Source organism: Ostrinia nubilalis, chromosome 28 (assembly GCF_963855985.1).
Source record: "Ostrinia nubilalis chromosome 28, ilOstNubi1.1, whole genome shotgun sequence".
Lineage (NCBI taxonomy): Eukaryota > Metazoa > Arthropoda > Insecta > Lepidoptera > Crambidae > Ostrinia > Ostrinia nubilalis.
The window spans coordinates 1,307,807-1,326,531 of NC_087115.1; the positions used below are offsets into that span (position 1 = coordinate 1,307,807).

General features: G+C 37.6%; 1 protein-coding gene across 1 annotated transcript in view; it reads left to right on the plus strand.

Annotated features, from left to right (window-relative positions):
* The first annotated feature begins 5,236 nt into the window (after window positions 1-5,236).
* The window catches only part of LOC135085180 (regulator of G-protein signaling 7-like), a 37,170-nt gene continuing 23,681 nt past the window's right edge, over window positions 5,237-18,725 (plus strand). The window contains exons 1-5 of the mRNA XM_063979933.1: window positions 5,237-5,879; window positions 7,756-7,906; window positions 14,271-14,357; window positions 15,481-15,661; window positions 15,940-16,078. Coding sequence (XP_063836003.1) covers window positions 5,818-5,879; window positions 7,756-7,906; window positions 14,271-14,357; window positions 15,481-15,661; window positions 15,940-16,078 — 620 coding nt within the window. The 5' untranslated portion in view covers window positions 5,237-5,817. The remainder of the gene's footprint in view (window positions 5,880-7,755; window positions 7,907-14,270; window positions 14,358-15,480; window positions 15,662-15,939; window positions 16,079-18,725) is intronic.

Genomic DNA, 18,725 nt, shown 5'->3' on the forward strand with positions numbered 1-18,725 from the left:
CCTACATAAATATTAATAATTCGTCCTAATAAATAAGTAGGTAATTAGTAATTATTTTTCTACGTTTTAGTGTAGGTTTTTTGGAGTCGGTTTTATTTTTTTTATAAAATTTTACTTATTTCTTGCTTTTTAGTTAACTAATTATTACCTTGATGTTACCACTGAAGGTAGGCAGTACACTGAGACCAAAAAAAATTGGTTCATAATCGGCGGAGATATTGCGTATAAAAAAGTTCATCCCCAATTTTCCACCCTTAGGGGTGAAATATTTTCTTCAAATTCGCATGAAACCACCCTTTTGATAATACCTATTCAACAAAAAAATAAGCGTTCAAATTGGTTTATAATCGGCGGAGATATTGCGTATAAAAAAGTTCATCCCCAATTTTCCACCCTTGGGGGTTGTTTTTTTTATTATTAAATTTAAATGGGACCACCCTTGAGGTATTACCGCCGAAAAAAGATTTGTTCAAATCGGTTCATAATTGGCGGAGTTATCGCGTAAAAAACAAAGAAAAAAAAAAAAAAAAAAAAAAAAAACATACGGGTCGAATTGAGAACCTCCTCCTTTTTTGAAGTCGGTTGAAAATACGTACACACAGAACTACAAAGCTTAAAATACATAATGGTACGCAAACATAAGCCTTAACCATTAAAAAATAAGATAGCAAATTAGATTTTCAATATTTCTTTTCGCGAAAAATACCGCGATTAAAAATAATTAAGATAAAGTTGTATTAATAAATTGTTCTAATAGAGCTTATTAAAAAAAATGGATACTGATTGATACTGATAACAAAATCCCCCTCTATGTAAACATAGGTAGTCTTCCTTCCACATAAAGAAGACGTCATGCTTGTGCTAATAGGTGCGCAGTCAAAAGATGGCAGATTACATAAACTCTATGATAGGTTCGTGGATAAAACTTTATGACGATATAAAACACCGCGAAGTGATAATGGCGTAGAAACTCAGCAATATAACACTCAATTTAGCATTCCATACAAATGCACTTTCGATACGGTGATAAGAACGCAACTAAGGCGGTGTACTCATTAGTGAATTCAATTTCAAATTAAAATTAACAGAATAAAACACATTTTTGGCCTTACGGAGTTAAGTATGACCCGGAAAAGGACAGCATAGTTTTTATCCCAAAATTCCTAGAAATCTGCCTTTAAGGAAGTGAAAAGGGGGCTTCCATAATCACTGGCATCTGTCTGAGCTCAAACTTTAGTCAGAAGGAGGGCTAAGTATTGTATTTGCCTTTACCATTTTTGTGACCATTCTGTTCAAGGGAGGTTCTGTCAGGCTGACACTCGCTATAGTGTCGCCAACTAGTGAGCGCTGAAGTGGTGAGACCTAGGTCTAAGACCAAGAATCTGAGGACTTAAGACCGATCTCATTTGCACTCACCAGGAATACCAGGATGGCGCCACTGTAGAGTAAGGTCCTGGTGTCAACTGTTAACTAAGGCTTAGTTGAACCACCTAACTAGTAGATAATAAAGTGTTAATGGCGCGAAGTGATAATGGCGTAGAAACTCAGCAATATAACACTCAATTCAGCATTCCATACAAATGCACTTTCGATACGGTGATAAGAACGCAATAAGGCGGTGTACTCATTAGTGAATTCAATATCAAATTAAAATTAACAGAATAAAACACATTTTTGGTCACACGGAGTTAAGTATGACCCGGAAAAGCACAGCATAGTTAAACTATGATAGTTTTTATCCCAAAATTACTAGAAATCTGTCTTTAAGGGAGTGAAAAGGGGGCTTCCAATCACTGGCATCTGTCTGAGCTCAAGCTTTAGTCAGAAGGAGGGCTATCGTATTTGCCTTTACCATTTTGTGACCATTCTGTTCAAGGGAGGTTCTGTCAGGCTGTCACTCGCTATAGTGTCGCCAACTAGTGAGCGCTGAAGTGGTGAGACCTAGGTCTAAGACCAAGAATCTGAGGACTTAAGACCGATCTCATTTGCACTCACCAGGAATGCCAGGATGGCGTCACTGTAGAGTAAGGTCCTGTCACTCTCCATTGGTTTTGGTGTCAACTGTTAACTAAGGCTTAGTTGAACCACCTAACTTTAACCGTACCTATAATGATAACCGGTGTTTTTTTGTATGTAGTTTGACAGACTTTTGACGTTTACTAAAATTAAAGTGATGCAACCACAGTTGGAGGCAACCCAGCCTATTTTAAGTTATCGCCCAGTCACAGAGTACATTATAACATATACTAGTATTATATTATCTGTGATTATCCCTTTCAGCACAGAATAATACGAACGTGCGTTCGACTTTGAAAAAATCTAGTGAATTGGTAATTCAATTTTACGGCGCCAAGACGCTTCCGATCGATCGTACGGTTCGATATATTTGCTATTTTTCATACAAAAACTTTCAATGGCGTTCAGTCGGTGCTGTGTTGAGTGACAAAGATGGACGTGTACCTGACTACGGGAGGCGTGAAAAGTATTAATTTATTTAAATTACTTCTTTTGTGGATTTCAATGAATTTTGTGCGTATTAATTTAAATTATATCCTTAAAAAATATAATTCGCTTTAATTTTATAAAAAGTAAGATGAAGCCGAGTACCAGGTACTCCTAAAGTTCTACAGCACGAGCGTGCATGTCGGGACGATGTTTGAATTTTTGGTAATGTAAGTAATGGAAACCTTTCGAATCTTTTAAAGGCCTGAACATCAGATTTACTCTAGAATAAACTCAAGAATGTCTCCGAGACACATAACCACCAAATAGTACAAATCCGCTGTAGAAAATACAGCCACCAGTGAAAATATCGAGAGGATACCAGGATTCTAGTACCAATAGATGAACCAAAATGATCCCTTTTATGAAAATATCTAACCCCATGTGTTATTGAATAATAGCCTCGATATCTGAGATTCAAAAAAAATAAGTTATTATTAAAAACGAAGGCTCATGTTCAATTTTAAGATGCTACTACCCCCAACATTCAGGTTTTGACAGAGTTCTAGGTTAGGGCAATGAGCTATTTTTGAATTTTTTTGCAGAAATTAGTATCTAATTACGATATCATGTCTTTATAAAGAATAATAAAGCTCGTTATATCTAAAATGTCTTTTTTAATTAGTTTAAATTGTAATTGTAATGAAATAGCTATTCATAGGTTCATGACGGATTGATACGATCGTGTGGGGGGGTTTAGGGGGGTTAAAGTCACCCCTGATTTTTTTCGCTATTTTTTTCTATTTACTAAGATCCTAAAGACCCCAGAAACTAACGCGATTTTTTAGAAATCGTCAAATTTTTCTCTCGTGCTGAAAGGGTTATACTTATCCCCAGTGTGTCTGCCGCCTAATCGAAGGGAGGGTGGCATGCGGCCGGCCTCGGATTCGAAAGCAAACGACCTTATAGCTTTTTAACACGGCACAAGGAACACATTCTATTCATCCGCGTGCATTATTGTGCCGCGAAGGTCGAAAGTCAAATGCACTTTTTAATTTGGCGCCAAAATGATTTTTCTTTCAGACGACTGAAAAAGGAGGGCGTTTTACTTATCGCAGCTTTAATTCTGCGGTCCTGTTTGGTAGGTATACCACTGTGGGATATGATGCTCAACCACAATAAGGAAGCTAGATGTTAGTGCTTCCTTCCGAGCGGGTGTTATGCTCGGGGACCAAGGTCCAATTTACACCATCTTGGTTTGTCTATATATACTTGGCAGGATCTAAAACTCCGTCACCGCGATGCAGGTTTGTATGAGCGGCGGAGTGTGCCATAGTGAAGTAGTGACAGCGCCATCTGTTGGTCACTAGTTTGTAGTGGCGTCGCCACACCACTCCCCCCGGAAGAACCGGAGGTGGATGACGTCAGGATGAGCTCAGCAGTCTGTGCGTGATGAGCTTACAAGTGCCAGTGTGCTCAAGTCTGCGGTGAGTCGAGACGAGCGGTTGCGGTGCTCTATCCACGGTGAGTCGGGATAGTGAGCGGAGGCGTCTTCGATGGTCGGGCGTGGAGCTGGGCCAGAGCTGTACCCGTGACCAGTGAAGTGACGGTTGCTTGCTGCCGAGGAACCAGGAAGGTCGGTTGCGATCTGCGATGGTCCCTGAAGGCTGGATGCTGGCTTGTTGAAGACTGGAGCTGAGGACGGAGTGGCGGAGATGGTGAGGATGGCGGAGGCTGATGCCGAAGATGGTGGTGATGGAGGTTGCGTCTCACATCACGTCGGGGTCACCAATGTGGGATATGATGCTCAACCACAATAAGGAAGCTAGATGTTAGTGCTTCCTTCCGAGCGGGTGTTATGCTCGGGGACCAAGGTTCAATTTACACCATCTTGGTTTGTCTATATATACTTGGCAGGATCTAAAACTCCGTCACCGCGATGCAGGTTTGTATGAGCGGCGGAGTGTGCCATAGTGAAGTAGTGACAGCGCCATCTGTTGGTCACTAGTTTGTAGTGGCGTCGCCACACCACATACCTACACAAAACAAGAAAGAAAGAAATAAACAATAATAAAATTTAGGCGGTCTTATCACTTTAGACTTTAGAGCGATCTCTTCCTGGCAACCTATGGAGTTTAATTTATCACAACATATTATTTAAAGAGACAATGTTTTAGCAAGGATTGACGCTACATTTTTAAATGCAAATTAATAGATTCTTATGCAAATTTTGACATCAATGTTAAAAGTGAACGGTTTTTTAGTTCGGAAGGATAGACAGAAACGTTTGATAATGCAAGTTAATTTATTTCTCATTATGTAGAGGATTTAAACAATAAAAAAAAATCAGCGTTATATTTTTAACAAAATAAATTAAACTTTTACCTAGCAACGCCATCTAGTAGTGCTGTTCAAAACTAATTCATAAAATTCCGGATATATGTAATTAATTAAAATAATTTTTAAACTGGATACAAATTGTTCCTTTTTGTAAAAAGAAAAGCCTAAATTAATAAAATGTAATCTATTTATTTTATCAAGTATTTAAAAAAGTTAATCTAAAAATAGCTCCAAACAAGCGTTCAATAAACTTCACAACACATGCGCCCTCTTTCTGAATTGACATAGCTAAACAAAGTAGGTTATATATTGCATACTAGAGTTAAAGGAAATGTGACTTCCTTTCTTGGTAGAGTTATAGTTGGAGATATTTCTTCTCTCGCTTTAGCTAGCATGTTTTGTATATCTCTATCTCTGTCTACATACATTCTTGTAAAAAAAAGTTATATGGCGAACGAAGATTTGACATTTGGATCTATTCGCTTTGATACAAAAAATAAAATATCTCTAAAATGGGGCGATTATCGTAATACTGTGCTAAAGTTATGAGTAAAACACAATAAAAAATAGCAGTTCTTTAATTCCGTTGCATTAATGTGGATTCTGTGACGTTATTTGCCAAAAACGGCGAGAAAAATACATATTTCTACGCGACTACGTTTTCTCACAATTAACTTTGAAATGTTATGATAAAAACAATGTTTCATTCATAAAAAGTGATTTAATTCCAAAGTGAATCTCTTGACTGTGTCCAATACGTGTTTACTGTGTTAAATAACTGTATATTTGTGTGTAAAATGCGTACGTAGATCGACTGCTAGACATGGTTATCGCAGACCTATTTATATCGTAAATATTTATATTCCGCGGTGGTACTGTGGCTTTTAATGAGTTATAAGTGGTGCACATAAAGCTGTAATGTAGTTTTAGTGTGTTTATTTAGTGGTGATCTTAAGAGGATCTTATATGGCGGTCAATTTTTGATTGGACTGTGAACTTTGGTTTTCGAGCATCGCGGGTGGATCCTATGTTAAAATGGTTACGATGAACTCTTCAGAAAAGGCTGCTCAGAAGGCCTGTCAGCAAGGACCATCCAGGTATTTATTAAAATTGTTTTATTTTAAATCTAATACATAAAGAGAAAAGATTTGTTGTTTGTTTGTTTGTATTGAACAGGTTTCGAAACTACTGGAAAGGTATGAAAGATTCTTTCACCACTAGAATCCTATATTATTTCTGATGAGTGTGAAGTTGCCAGGGCAGCTAGGACATCAATATTTTTAAGCACTGCTTCTTCTCAGCATTGGCCCATTTATTGTCCCGAACCAGTGGCAGTGGGTTAAAGTAATTCTTGGATGTGTAAACCGTGTATTTGCTTGCACTATATTCTGTAAAAGTGCTATTAGCTGTAATATAAAGGGCAACTTTGGCTCAACAAAACTAAAAATATTTTAATCTTCCACCTGCTACCAAATATGGCTGTAATAACGAGTTGGTTGGTTTTGCATTGCAGCCTGAGCCTTATGTTTGGCACAGTATTTGCTCAGCTCCTTTTTTATTGTCGGCACTTTTAATTCAACATTTAATTATATTTTAACATTGTATCTTCAGTGGGTGTATTGTTATCTGTCCTATGGTATTTGATATCCAATTTTGTTGAAGAGGAAGTCCTATCATAAAATTATCATATTTGGCAATGACAATAAATTCTGTGAATCAGTTTTGCTTCTTGATTGGATCTGTTTAATAATTTGCACTAATTATTATAAAGAGGAAAGATTTGATTGTATGTTTCTATTGAATATGTTTAGCCATTCTTAGAAAAAATATAAGTACATATGTATAGGCTTAGCAGACTATGTTTTAATTACATAAGATACTTATTTACTTACTAAGTCAGATTTATTACAGAAATAGAATTATAGTTGTTTTTCCTGTTGCTATTTTCAGATAATATGAGGTAAAATCTGTAATTGTCAATAGAGTTGTGGTTTTAACAGATGTATGTAAAATTAACTAGCTCTTGCTTATTTGCCCGTCGCCCGCAGAATCGGTTGTTCATACAAAGACAAATTAACCTTCTTTTTTAACACTTTGGTGAACAGTACAAGTTAAGAATTACTTGACAAATGACTACTTATTAATACATTGCCTATGGGAAGTAGTGTCAATTTAAAAGAGTAAAAACTATGACTTCTATAGGCGTTCTGTAGTATCATTCTTTACTACCTGAATGCTTGTAGACGTTACTGTCCATCAATGTGTTAAACCTTCCTCATGGGTCTCTATCTTTTGTGAAAACGACATGGAAATCCGTTCAGTAGTGTTTGAGTATCAGACAGACAGACGCTGTTGGTTTATTATGTAGTGAAGATTAAAAAATAATTATATTACAACTTCTTCTTCTTTTCGAGTCGACAACAAACCTACACAGTGTCAGCCCAAAACTCCGCCACAAGAGTGGCGTTGTCAGTAGCACTCATCAAATCCTCCTGAGTGCAGTTGCTTGGGCACTCAGGGCATGACATCAGGTGCTTCATCGAACTATTACAACTAGAACTAGTGTTAATTGTTGCCACAATAATTTGAGTGATGCAGATTAAATAATGTTTAAAATAAAGTTCCAAAGGCTACAAAGGTAGTATTTTATGATTAATTACTAATAATTTTTGAAGCAAGCTACTAATATTAGCAGACTACAGATTTTTAATCGGCTATCGTATGTCCAACATGAATCTTTATCCTCTTTCTGAGGTGTCTGGAAGAAATCGCTGTCTATAGATAAGACCGCCTAAATTGTGCTATGGTTTTTTCTTTATTTTTCTTCTTTTCTTTATTTTCCTTTTTTATTTTTTCTTTCTTTTCCGTTTTTTCTTTCTTTCTTCTGTTCTTTCTTTTATTTCATTTCTTTTTTCTTTATTTTTCTTTCTTTTCTCCTCTTTCCTTTCCTTATTTATTATGTTTTTTTTTCAGGGACAACTCCAAGTATGTAAAAGAAGAGAAAGACAAAGATAAAAAGGACACAAAAGATGGCGCCCTCTCGAACCTACCGCCAAACGTGCAGGCTCTTATGTCCACCATACCTTCGCCGGAAGAATCGCCCAACTACCTCATTTACAAGAAGGTAATTTAGACCTACAGACCTTGGTGTTAATTTATAGTGTTCAGTTTGGTGTGCTGTCTTCCATAGTTCCTTCACCCAAAACGTCTCCCAAATGAAGTTCCGTATGACGTCACAAAGTGCTAAACTTTTAACCACGCCTTGACGTCACGGGTCTCTTCTTTTGAACTTCGGCGCTTCAATTTTTGTTAGTTAAAAAAAGTGGAAACGCATGTCGAGTATTTTTTGATATAAGGTGGCGTCCATAAATTACGTGAGACTTTTAGGGGGGGGGAGGGGGTCAACGAAAACCTCACTAAATCTCACGTGGGGGAGAGGGGGGGTCTCGGAAAATATCACGTAATTATTCCCGCAAGAAATAGAGTAAAATTGCCAGAAAACTGGGTTATTGAAGTAAAAAAAATGATTTTTTTTTATGATGATAATGACAAATTCTAAACCGTCTAATCAAATTAAACTAAAAATGCCTCCATCTGCATTTGTGAATGCTAAAGATGCAGAATAAATGTCGAAATTAAGAAAATTCGAAATTAAAAAAACATCATCGGCATCGCTATTGCGTAAAAAATTAGCCTAGTGCGTGTCGTGCCACGCGCAGTGTAGGGTTCCGTAGTTGTCTGTCGTTACCACAATATATTTCAGAAGCAAGCCATTACTTCACCTAAAGTCACTTTTCATATTTTCTTCTAAGGATTTTTTACTGGTTAAGAAATTGTATAATACATGAGTCAAATGACTATTACTCTTAAACTAAGTAATGTATCTTAACCATAACGGTTAAGATACATTACCTTAGTTTTCCTTGAAAAAATTCATCCCCACTTTACATGCGAAAGCTACCCTAGAAAAAAATTTTTTGTTTTCAAAATTTTTTTTTACCGTTTTGTCGGCGTGATTAATATACATACCTTTACAAAATTACAGCTCCCCTGTGCCAATAGTTTCCAAGCGAAACCTCGGACAGACAGACAGACAGACATATCGAAACTATAAGGGTTCCTTGTCAGGACTACGGAATCCTAAAAAATGACAATACATACGTATGAAAATATTATGTATTCGTAGTTAAAGTAACCAATAGTCAAATTTGACAGATGTCAAATGACAAGTGGTTAAATAACAGAAAAAAATGTTTTTATAACAATGTTTAACTTGACTTTTAGCACATTTTTTAACTAATAGTTTACATTTTATTAATATTTAACCATTAGTAGCAAAAGGACATTGTCAGAAACCGCCTAAAAAACCGCCCAAAAACATTAACCCATCATAATTATTTTCTATTTTTTTTAATACATTAAGCACCCTTTCATTCTAATGGACACTTAAGCATTGAAAAATTAAATAAATAAGTCTTTTAACGTTTATTCTATAATACTATTACAACTTCCGGACGTTTTGGTGCGTGGCATGGTCTAAAACCTATCAAGTTCCATAATTTTTGCCGATAAAATCTGTACGAGGCATTACCGTACTTTATTGCTGGGAGTCCATGTATAGTGATGTTCCTGCGGCCATCATAGACAATAAAATATCGATTTTGAAAATAAAATAAATCGATTAAACTGCTTTGAAGACTAGATTTGCGTTAAAAGCTAAAAAGATATTGACAGTTTGACACTATTACAAGAAGATATCTAAAGTGTCCAACTGGTCGAAGGTCGTAAATAAAATAAAAATAATTAGGACCATAAACTGATATTCATGGTATCATAACTGTAAAAGTGTCAGAATCCGATGTTGAATCCAATGCCAGTTTTTTTTTTTTTTTTTTTTTTTTTTTTTTTTTTTTTTTTTTTTTTTTTTTTTTTTTGGCTCGCACGGCTTGTGCATTTGCCACGACAAAGGTAGGGAAACGAAATGTAGGAAATATCGGAATTTCGGAAATTAAAAAGGAATATAATATAAAACATATATGAGGTACAAAGACTAAACCTTTATATCATTTTTAGATAGGAATAAGGAGATACATTTATAAATATCTTGATCGTTTGTGCATAAAAGGGTATTAATACAAGTGGGAAAAGGGACACGGAGGGTTAACAATGAGGACATAAAAAAGGAGCGATCATACTTCGGACAGGAAAACAGGATGTGATTAATATCACCTACTTCAGAGCCACAATCGCATAAATTACTATCAATGATTTTAAGTCTGGCTAAATGTGCTGGCGTGAAGTGTGAGAAACATATATATTTTTTTTTATGTGACAGGAGGCAAATGAGCAGACGGATCACCTGATATCAACCTAGTATAGTTGCCAGTCTCTCATAATCTATGCCAATGAGGGTTTTCGCGATTGAAAAATCCGCCAGATGGCAATACGTAGACGTGAGGTCCAAATGCTGCATGATTGGTTATTTTTGACATGACATTGACAGATATCCACCAATCATGCAGCATTTGGACCTCGCGTCTACGTATTGCCATCTCGCGGATTTTTCAATCGCGAAAACCCTCATTCATAGCACATGTATAATAATAGACCAAATGAACTTTTATAGATTGTGAAAGAGAAGATAAAGATTTTATTATTTTATTAAAATCTTGCCACGAGGTAGTTTTTCAGTAGAAACCAGGATTGGATAATCGCTACAGGCAAGTATCAGAACATTTTATAAATATTTTTAATCGATTATATCCATGTGAATCGTTTTAATAAATTGTCATTTTACTTTTTCAATTAAAACTTTTTCAATCCCTAGTCTTGTCAAACTGTCATAATGTCAACAAATTATAAATGTCACGTCAGTTGACTCAATTTCAGTCTTCTGTGCGTTTATTGTATTTTTATTTCAATGAAATAGTGCTAAAGGGTTAGTACTAAAACTGAAAGCCTTTTTTCAGAAAGAAAACCAATGTGGTGCCCTTATTATTCATGCTGTTTGAAAGTTACAAGTCAGTGATACAGAGTTGCCGACATTATAACTCCGTAGTGATACCATACCAAAGAAGAAGTTTTCCTAAACACTTGTGTTGTTTTTATATGTGATCGAATAAAAAGGATTAATTCTACTGCTCAAATGGAATAACTTATCCCAAGAGACCGAATATAAAAAAAACCTCTCCATAGAAATTATCACCATCACGAGGATGTGAATTTTTTTGAGAATTTGATATTGGTCCTGTAAGAAAAGTAGTTGTATTTCAGTAGTAGAATCAACCCTTCTTGTTTCATCAGCAAGAGTAACTATAAAAACGCCCTGTAGGTAGGTATTATTAAGCTGAAGAGTTTGTTTAGTGTCAAAGACTGTCACACAGTGTAACTTAAATTGGCATATTATGATAATGAACATAAAAACTTAAATAAATATTTATGTTAATATTTTTTCTATTTATTTATTTTCCCAAAGCTTCACAGTGACAGCTGAAACAGCAATACTGTTAACAAAACAGTAAAACTAAACTTGGAACAAACTGTTACAAATATGAGGGGTTTAATATTTTACAAATTAAAATAAAACCGCATGTTGCTTTACTTTCTCGTATAGGTAATAAATGTAATTAATGGCTAGATTATTAATGTTACTTTGTTACCCTCAATAGTGAGGAAATCTTATAAAATGGTAACCCTGATTTTTATTGTCATTCAAGTGCTCTTTCTTCGCATAGGCTTCTGTGATTTGGCCAAGGGCCACACACATTGCGATAACATTATGCGACATTGATTTGACAGCAGCAGAGTGAAGTCTTGCGACTATGCAAAATGATACCCTGTAATCGTAGCGCATACAGACATAGACGGGGCGGGGCACATAGCTCGTAGAGCTGATGGCCGCTGGGGCAGGAAAGTTCTTGAGTGGCGACCACGAGCCGAAAGACGTAGCGTGGGCAGGCCTCCCACTAGGTGGACCGACGATCTGGTGAAGGTCGCGGGAGGTGCCTGTATGCGAGCGGTGCAGGATCGGTCTTCGTGGAAATCCTTGGGGGAGGCCTTTGTCCAGCAGTGGATGTCTTTTCGGCTGAAACGAACGAACGAACGATACGTATTACCACTATTTACCAGACATTACTATTTATTGCATACTCGCCGGATTACACGTAGGAGCACGCGCGTAACAGCTTCGGCCTTGCATTATTATAAGATCTTGTTCCGCCCTTTTACGAACTTCCTCCGTGAGGATATCCCCGCCGAATTCTATGATGAACCTATCAAAAGTCATATTCTGCAATGTCAACCCACCACAAGGTGGACCGACGACCTGATAAAGGTAGCGGGAAGGCGCTGGATGCAGGCCGCTACCAACCGTGCGATGTGGAAGTCATTGGGGGAGGCCTATGTTCAGTAGTGGACGTCCTGTGGCTGAAATGATGATGATGATGAAGAAATGAATGAAAATGACAAATCTTCGAACGTGTATAATACCGTGCCAAAGTAATCATATAATTTTGGCACCTTAATAACTATTGCCGTTTTTGTTGTAAAGATCATGCAGCGCTACTTGCGGATATTATTGGAAAGAAAACTATGTGGGCTCTAGATCTGAAGCCGCTTTAACGAACACGAAGTGCTCATACAATGCGGCGTATTTTCTTCCAGTCTTTAGTCAGGACTTTAGTCGAATTAAAACCCCGGTTGAACGTGATATAGCCGCACTAGAATACGATGCTTTTTTGCATAATCGCAAGACTTCGTTCCGGTGTCGACCGAATGTTATCATGATGTATGTGGCCCAGGGGTTACCGTAGCCGCTAAGGTTTGAAACTTCTTGCTTAAAATATTGTAGTCTTTGGCATAGACTACGATGGTAGTCATGGAGATAGGAGTTTGTTATCTCGTGTCAGATGTAAATGGTGAAAAGAAAACTCATGATTCGTGGTATTTTTATGTAATATGTAGGTATTTTATAAAAGTGGAACCCCGAGTGATCTCCAAAACCCATTCTATTATTATATACGATTCGGCTTCGATATCTATAATACAATAGGAGTTTATTTCATGTGTCAGATGACAAGGGTGGAAACAACCTACGATTCATGATGTTTATTTACGTGCAATATGTGGGCATATTGTAAAAGTGGAATGCCGAGTTGTATTTCTAAAACTTGTTCTATTATTTTATACTATTTGGCTGCGACTCGGCGTGACGACAGTACAAAACATTTTTCGCGAATCGGTGATCATACATTCACACAATACATTAGACGCCATGTTGTCATAAACGACATATTATAAAATCGCTGTGATTTAATATTCTTAATCATTAATTTTATGGCAAGTGTCCATCAGGAATCATTGTTCTTACACACAGAATCGTATTATTTCGCTTTCGGGTAGTAATATGTCAAAATTGTTGGTTCTTTAGGCGAACAATGTATGGAGAACGAACATTGTCCTTTAACAATTAGTTATTTTAACTATGAATCAAAAAACTGGTCCTAGGTTGAAGCAATTGCTTGTCTTACTAAACGACGGGAAGCTACGGAACCCTGCACTGCGCGTGGCACGACACTGGGTTACTGATTTTTTCATATAATCTAATCTAGTAGACTCGAAGCATAAACATTGCAAAATAGGCATTTTATTAAATATCACGTGAGATTAGGGGGGTGGGGGAGGGGGTCAGGCAAAATCTCACCAAATCTCACCAAGGGGGGCGGGGGGGTTGAAAAATGGCCAAAATTGTCTCACGTAATTTATGGACGCCCCCTAACTTATCTGATGGACTAAAGGACGTAGCTTACTTATCAACCCGGAAAGGGATCGTAACCGTATCAACTCGGGTTCAGTATTCTTTGTATGAAACTCCATACTCCTCCATTATCCGCACCGTAACGTAAACGCCTCGCGTCTGACAGCGCGCAAGAGGCGATGACAGCTCGCGAAAGGCGATACGGTGTTGATCCCTTTCCGAGTTGATAAGTCTGCTATGATCTTAATTCAAACTCTTGCTTTTCTAAAGCCTGGTCTCCGAGCACGTAGAATTTTGTCCAATGACCCCAAGCTACCCATCCTTATCGCTCGCGCGTAATTATGTTGCTGTTGCGCTCGCACACTCACTGCGGGCGCCCGTCACACAGTCGCGACAGCAATATAATGAGGGCTATCGTTTTTATACTTAACAGTTGGCACCCCTGGCGATTGACAGGACCTTACTCTACAGTGGCGCCATCTTGATGAGTGCAAATGCGATAGTCCTCCTACCACTTTCGCGCTCACCAGTTGGTGCCACTGTCTTAGCTACTAGCAAGTTACAGGACCTTACTCTACAGTGGCGCTAACTGGTGAGCGCTAAAACGATAGCCCTCATTACGCGCGAGCGATAAGGATGGGTAGATTCGGGTCATTGGACAAAATTCTACGTGCTCGGAGACCAGACTATACCCAGGAAATGTTACTCATTGTTACAAATAATGTCGTTTCAGATGGAAGCCATCATCGAGAAGATGCAGGATGAGAACACGGGGGTTCCCGTGAAGACTGTCAAGAGTTTCATGTCCAAGATTCCATCGGTATGTAACATTGCACGAATCCATATTTGAATGAAAGCAGTAACGGGACTATTCCCACCTCGTTCCCACCGCTGCAACTCCTGTGTAGCCAGGACCTATAGCCAGCATTTTGCAGTTCGAAATATTGACTGAGTTTCTTGCGCTGCTTCTTCTCAGCACTGACCCATTTATTGTCCCGAAGCAGTGGTAGGGTTAATATTGGGATGTGTAAAAGTGCTTTTTAAAAACCTATTTGCAAAAATAAATGAGTTTTTTTTAATGAAAATACACACAACTCTCCTCTGTTCTAACTCACCTCGTCTCTCTACTATAAGAGTAGGCGCACACCGTTGATTTTTCGTCGGCCGATAGTTTAGTCGGGCTGTTGATCAGTATGGGCATGTATGGGAGTGCGCACACTACACCGATTCGAATTGGCCGATTCTTCATACAATTTAAAATCGGGCACAACTATCGGCCAACTAAAAATCAACGGTGTGCGCCTACTCTAAGGCTGGGTTGCACCACCTATTTCGACTTTAACAAACGTCAGAAATCTGTCAAACTCCATACAAAAAGCACCGGATATCGTCACAGACATTGGGGCAAAACTAGTGTGCTTCAAATACGCACCATTGAAGCCATTAGACAGAATAATTAATTAATTACCGTTAAAATTAGGAGGTGCAACTCGGCCTAAGAGGCGTTTTTATTGGAAGTATTTATTAAAAGAGTGGAATGAGGGTTTTCGCGTATGAAAGATCCGCTAGATGGCGGGACGTGGATGTGGGGTCTGACTGCGTGATTGGTGGATTTTGACATATCTGTCAATGTCATGTCAAAAATAACCAATCATGCAGCATTTGGACCTTGCGTCTACGTATTGCCATCTGGCGGATTTTTCATACGCGAAAACCCTCATTAAGGCAAAGGATGGTGTTTATGTTGCAGTCAAAACTCATAATCAGTCAAAACCACTTTTGATTCCAAAAATCAGTCAAAAGTGGTATGCCCTTGGTCAATATCACTTGACTGATCCAGTCCATTGATTGTCCAGTCAAAAGTGGTTTTGGCCGATTATGAGTTTTGATGTAACATTTACATTGATACAGTTTTAATAACCTATTATACCATTGTTCTCCAGGTGTTCACCGGCGCGGACCTGGTCGCGTGGCTGTCCCGCTCACTGCGCTTACAAGATACCTGGGAAGCGTTGCACCTGGCACACCTGTTGGCAGCCCACGGATACCTGTTCCCGATCGACGACCACAACCTGACCGTGAAGAACGATAGCACGCACTACAGGTACGCGAGAGTATGTGAGGGTACACGAGAGAACGTGATGGTACGTGAGAGTACGTGAGAGTACACGAGAGTACGCGAGGGTACGCTACAGTACGCAACGCTAACGATACGTGATGCGACCAATAGTGACGTGTGTCGTACGCGACAATGTAGGTCACTAGTGGTGTTCACCAGCGCAGACCTATGCCCGTTTTCACCATCAATCCCTAATTTTTAAGTTACCCCTATGGTACATGAATTTTGTTTTCAAAGGGGTCACTTAAAGAATAGGGTTTGAAGGTTAAAACGGGCATTTTAGTCTCCCGGCTGTCCCGCTCACTGCGCTTACAAGATACCTGGGAAGCGTTGCACCTGGCACACCTGTTGGCTGCCCACGGATACCTGTTCCCGATCGACGACCACAACCTGACCGTGAAGAACGATAGCACGCACTACAGGTACGCGAGAGTATGTGAGGGTACACGAGAGTACGTGATGGTACGCGAGAGTACACAAAAGTACGCGAGGGTACACGAGAGTACGTGATAGTACACGAGAGTACGTGATAGTACTCGAGAGTACGTGATAGTACGCAAGGGTACGTGATAGTACGTGATGGTACACGAGAGTACGCGAGGGTACATGATAGTACAAGAGGGTACGCGAGAGTACACGAGGGTACGCGAGAGTACGCTAAGGTACGCGAGGGTACGTGAGAGTGCGCGAGGGTACGCTATGGTACTCGAGAGTACGCGAGGGTACTCGAGAGTACGTGATGCGACCAATAGTGACGTGTGTCGTACGCGACAATGTAGGTCACTAGTGGTTTTCACCGGCGCAGACCTAGGGGTGTCCACTTTGAAAAAACATCGATGTTTTTTTCGATTCGATATTTTAAAACTGTACATCGATTTCTTTCGATGTATTGGAAGAAAACATCGATGTTTTGTATAAATCGAGTACTTTTTTAAGATTTTTTATAATCCACTAATTTAAGCATTGTATTATTAAAAAACAGTAAAAGCCATACATGAGAAAAATCTTCATTATACAGTGTGAGTCACGTTAAAGTGCACATATGAAAATAGGTGAAACTAGACCTATTTTTATCGACAAAAAAGAGGTCAAAAATTTTTGAGATTTATTTTTTATTTTTTTTAGAATTTTTTTTCTTCCAATTACTTCTCGTAAAGAAAACGTAATAACTTTTAAACTAAGAAGTATATCCTTATCAAATGAAAATAGTAATAATGCTAAATAATAAGCGATACTAAAAAAATACATAAAATACCTAGAAAATGCCAACAAATAATAAAAAAATATACTTTATTTGGTTATTTGATCTCCAAATAATGCCCCCATAACAGGTGGTTTTTATTACTTTGTATTATTTTTTATCGTATTACCTTTGTAAAACCAAAAATCGCATGTCTCTATCCCTATCACAATGTTTGCAATGATCGTTTGAACTAAGCCTCTCCGGGCGGGCCATTCAACGCTTCGTTAACAACGAAACTGAAACTGGCTCGATTTGTAATTTTGATAAAGACGAGTTACATTTCAAATAAAAACAAAAGATTTCGAAGTAAAATAAGCATTTTAGTTAAAATTAAAATTGTCTCCACCTGTAGTGGAGAATAATGTGGTGGCAGGCCTTTGTTTAAACAATCATAGCAAATGTTGTGATAGGGATAGAGACATGCAATTTTTGGTTTTACAAAAGTAATACAATAGAGAATAATACAAAGTAATAAAAAATACCTGTTATAGGGGCATTTTTTGGAGAAATTTATCAAATAACCAAAAAAACACGAATTTAAAAGCAGATTTTTTTCAAAAAGTATAATTTTTTATTATTTGTTGGCATTTTCTGGGTATTTTATGTTTTTTTTTAGTATCGCCTGTTATTTAGCATTATTACTGTTTTTATTTTATCAGGATATACCTCTTACTTTAAAAGTTATTACGTTTTCTTTACGAGAAGTAATTGTAAGAAAAAAAAATTCTTTAAAAAATTAAAAAAAATCCAAAATTTTTTTGACCTTTTTTTTGTCGATAAAAATAGGTCTAGTTTCACATATTTTCATATGTACACTTTAACGTGACTCACACTGTATATTAAAGTAAGAACAAAAAAAAACATCCGCATTTATTTTTATAAGTTTGTTATATCCTACTAAGTATTTCCAGTGTTCTTTTGGAAGACTGCAAAAACAACAGTTTATTTAAACGTTTGCCTTTCAGCCTATTTCTTTGTTGATTGACACAAACAAACTCGCCAACCGACACGCGTGACGCGACATTGACATAACAGTTTTTTTTTATTGTCACTAGAGACACTACTCACTGCACTCGTACGCAGTGTTGCCAACATTTTTAAAATACAAGTTGGGTTGTCCGTATAAGTAAAATTTTAGTGGTCAGACTTGAGTTTTATGAAATTTTAATTGGTTATTAATAAAACGCATTGGTTGTTCAGCACAGACAATTATTTATTTGACAAACCCGTAGTTAGTACACATTACACATACATACACTAGGTGGCAGCACTGTCAGACATTTTGTTATCTGTATTACAACATCCCCTCTATAACAAAATGTTTCATTTTAATAAATCACAATAAACATAAACCTAATTTTTCTAACAGAAAATAATGTTTTACAGATGGCAAACTTTTTGTTAAGACATCAGCTGGCATTTTACCCGAGTCTAAATAATTAACTTTAATTATATTGCTGGTGATTAGATCTTTGACAAAATGATGGCGCACATCTATGTGCTTGGACCTTTTATATAACATTTGATTTTTGAGCAACTTTTGAGCACTTTGACTGTCATTAAACAAGTTTAGTGTACATGACACACCAGTAATTTCTATAAACAAATTTCTCAAGTAAATTGCTTCCCTGGAAGCTTCTGAAATTGCCATGTACTCTGCCTCGGTGCTCGACAGGGCCACAGTACTCTGTTTTTTAGTTTGCCAAGAGATAACAGAACCACACATTAAAAAACAATATCCAGTAAAAGATTTTCTATCTAAAGAATTGCTTGCCCAGTCGGCATCAACAAAACCATGCAATTCTGATTTATCATTTACATATTGT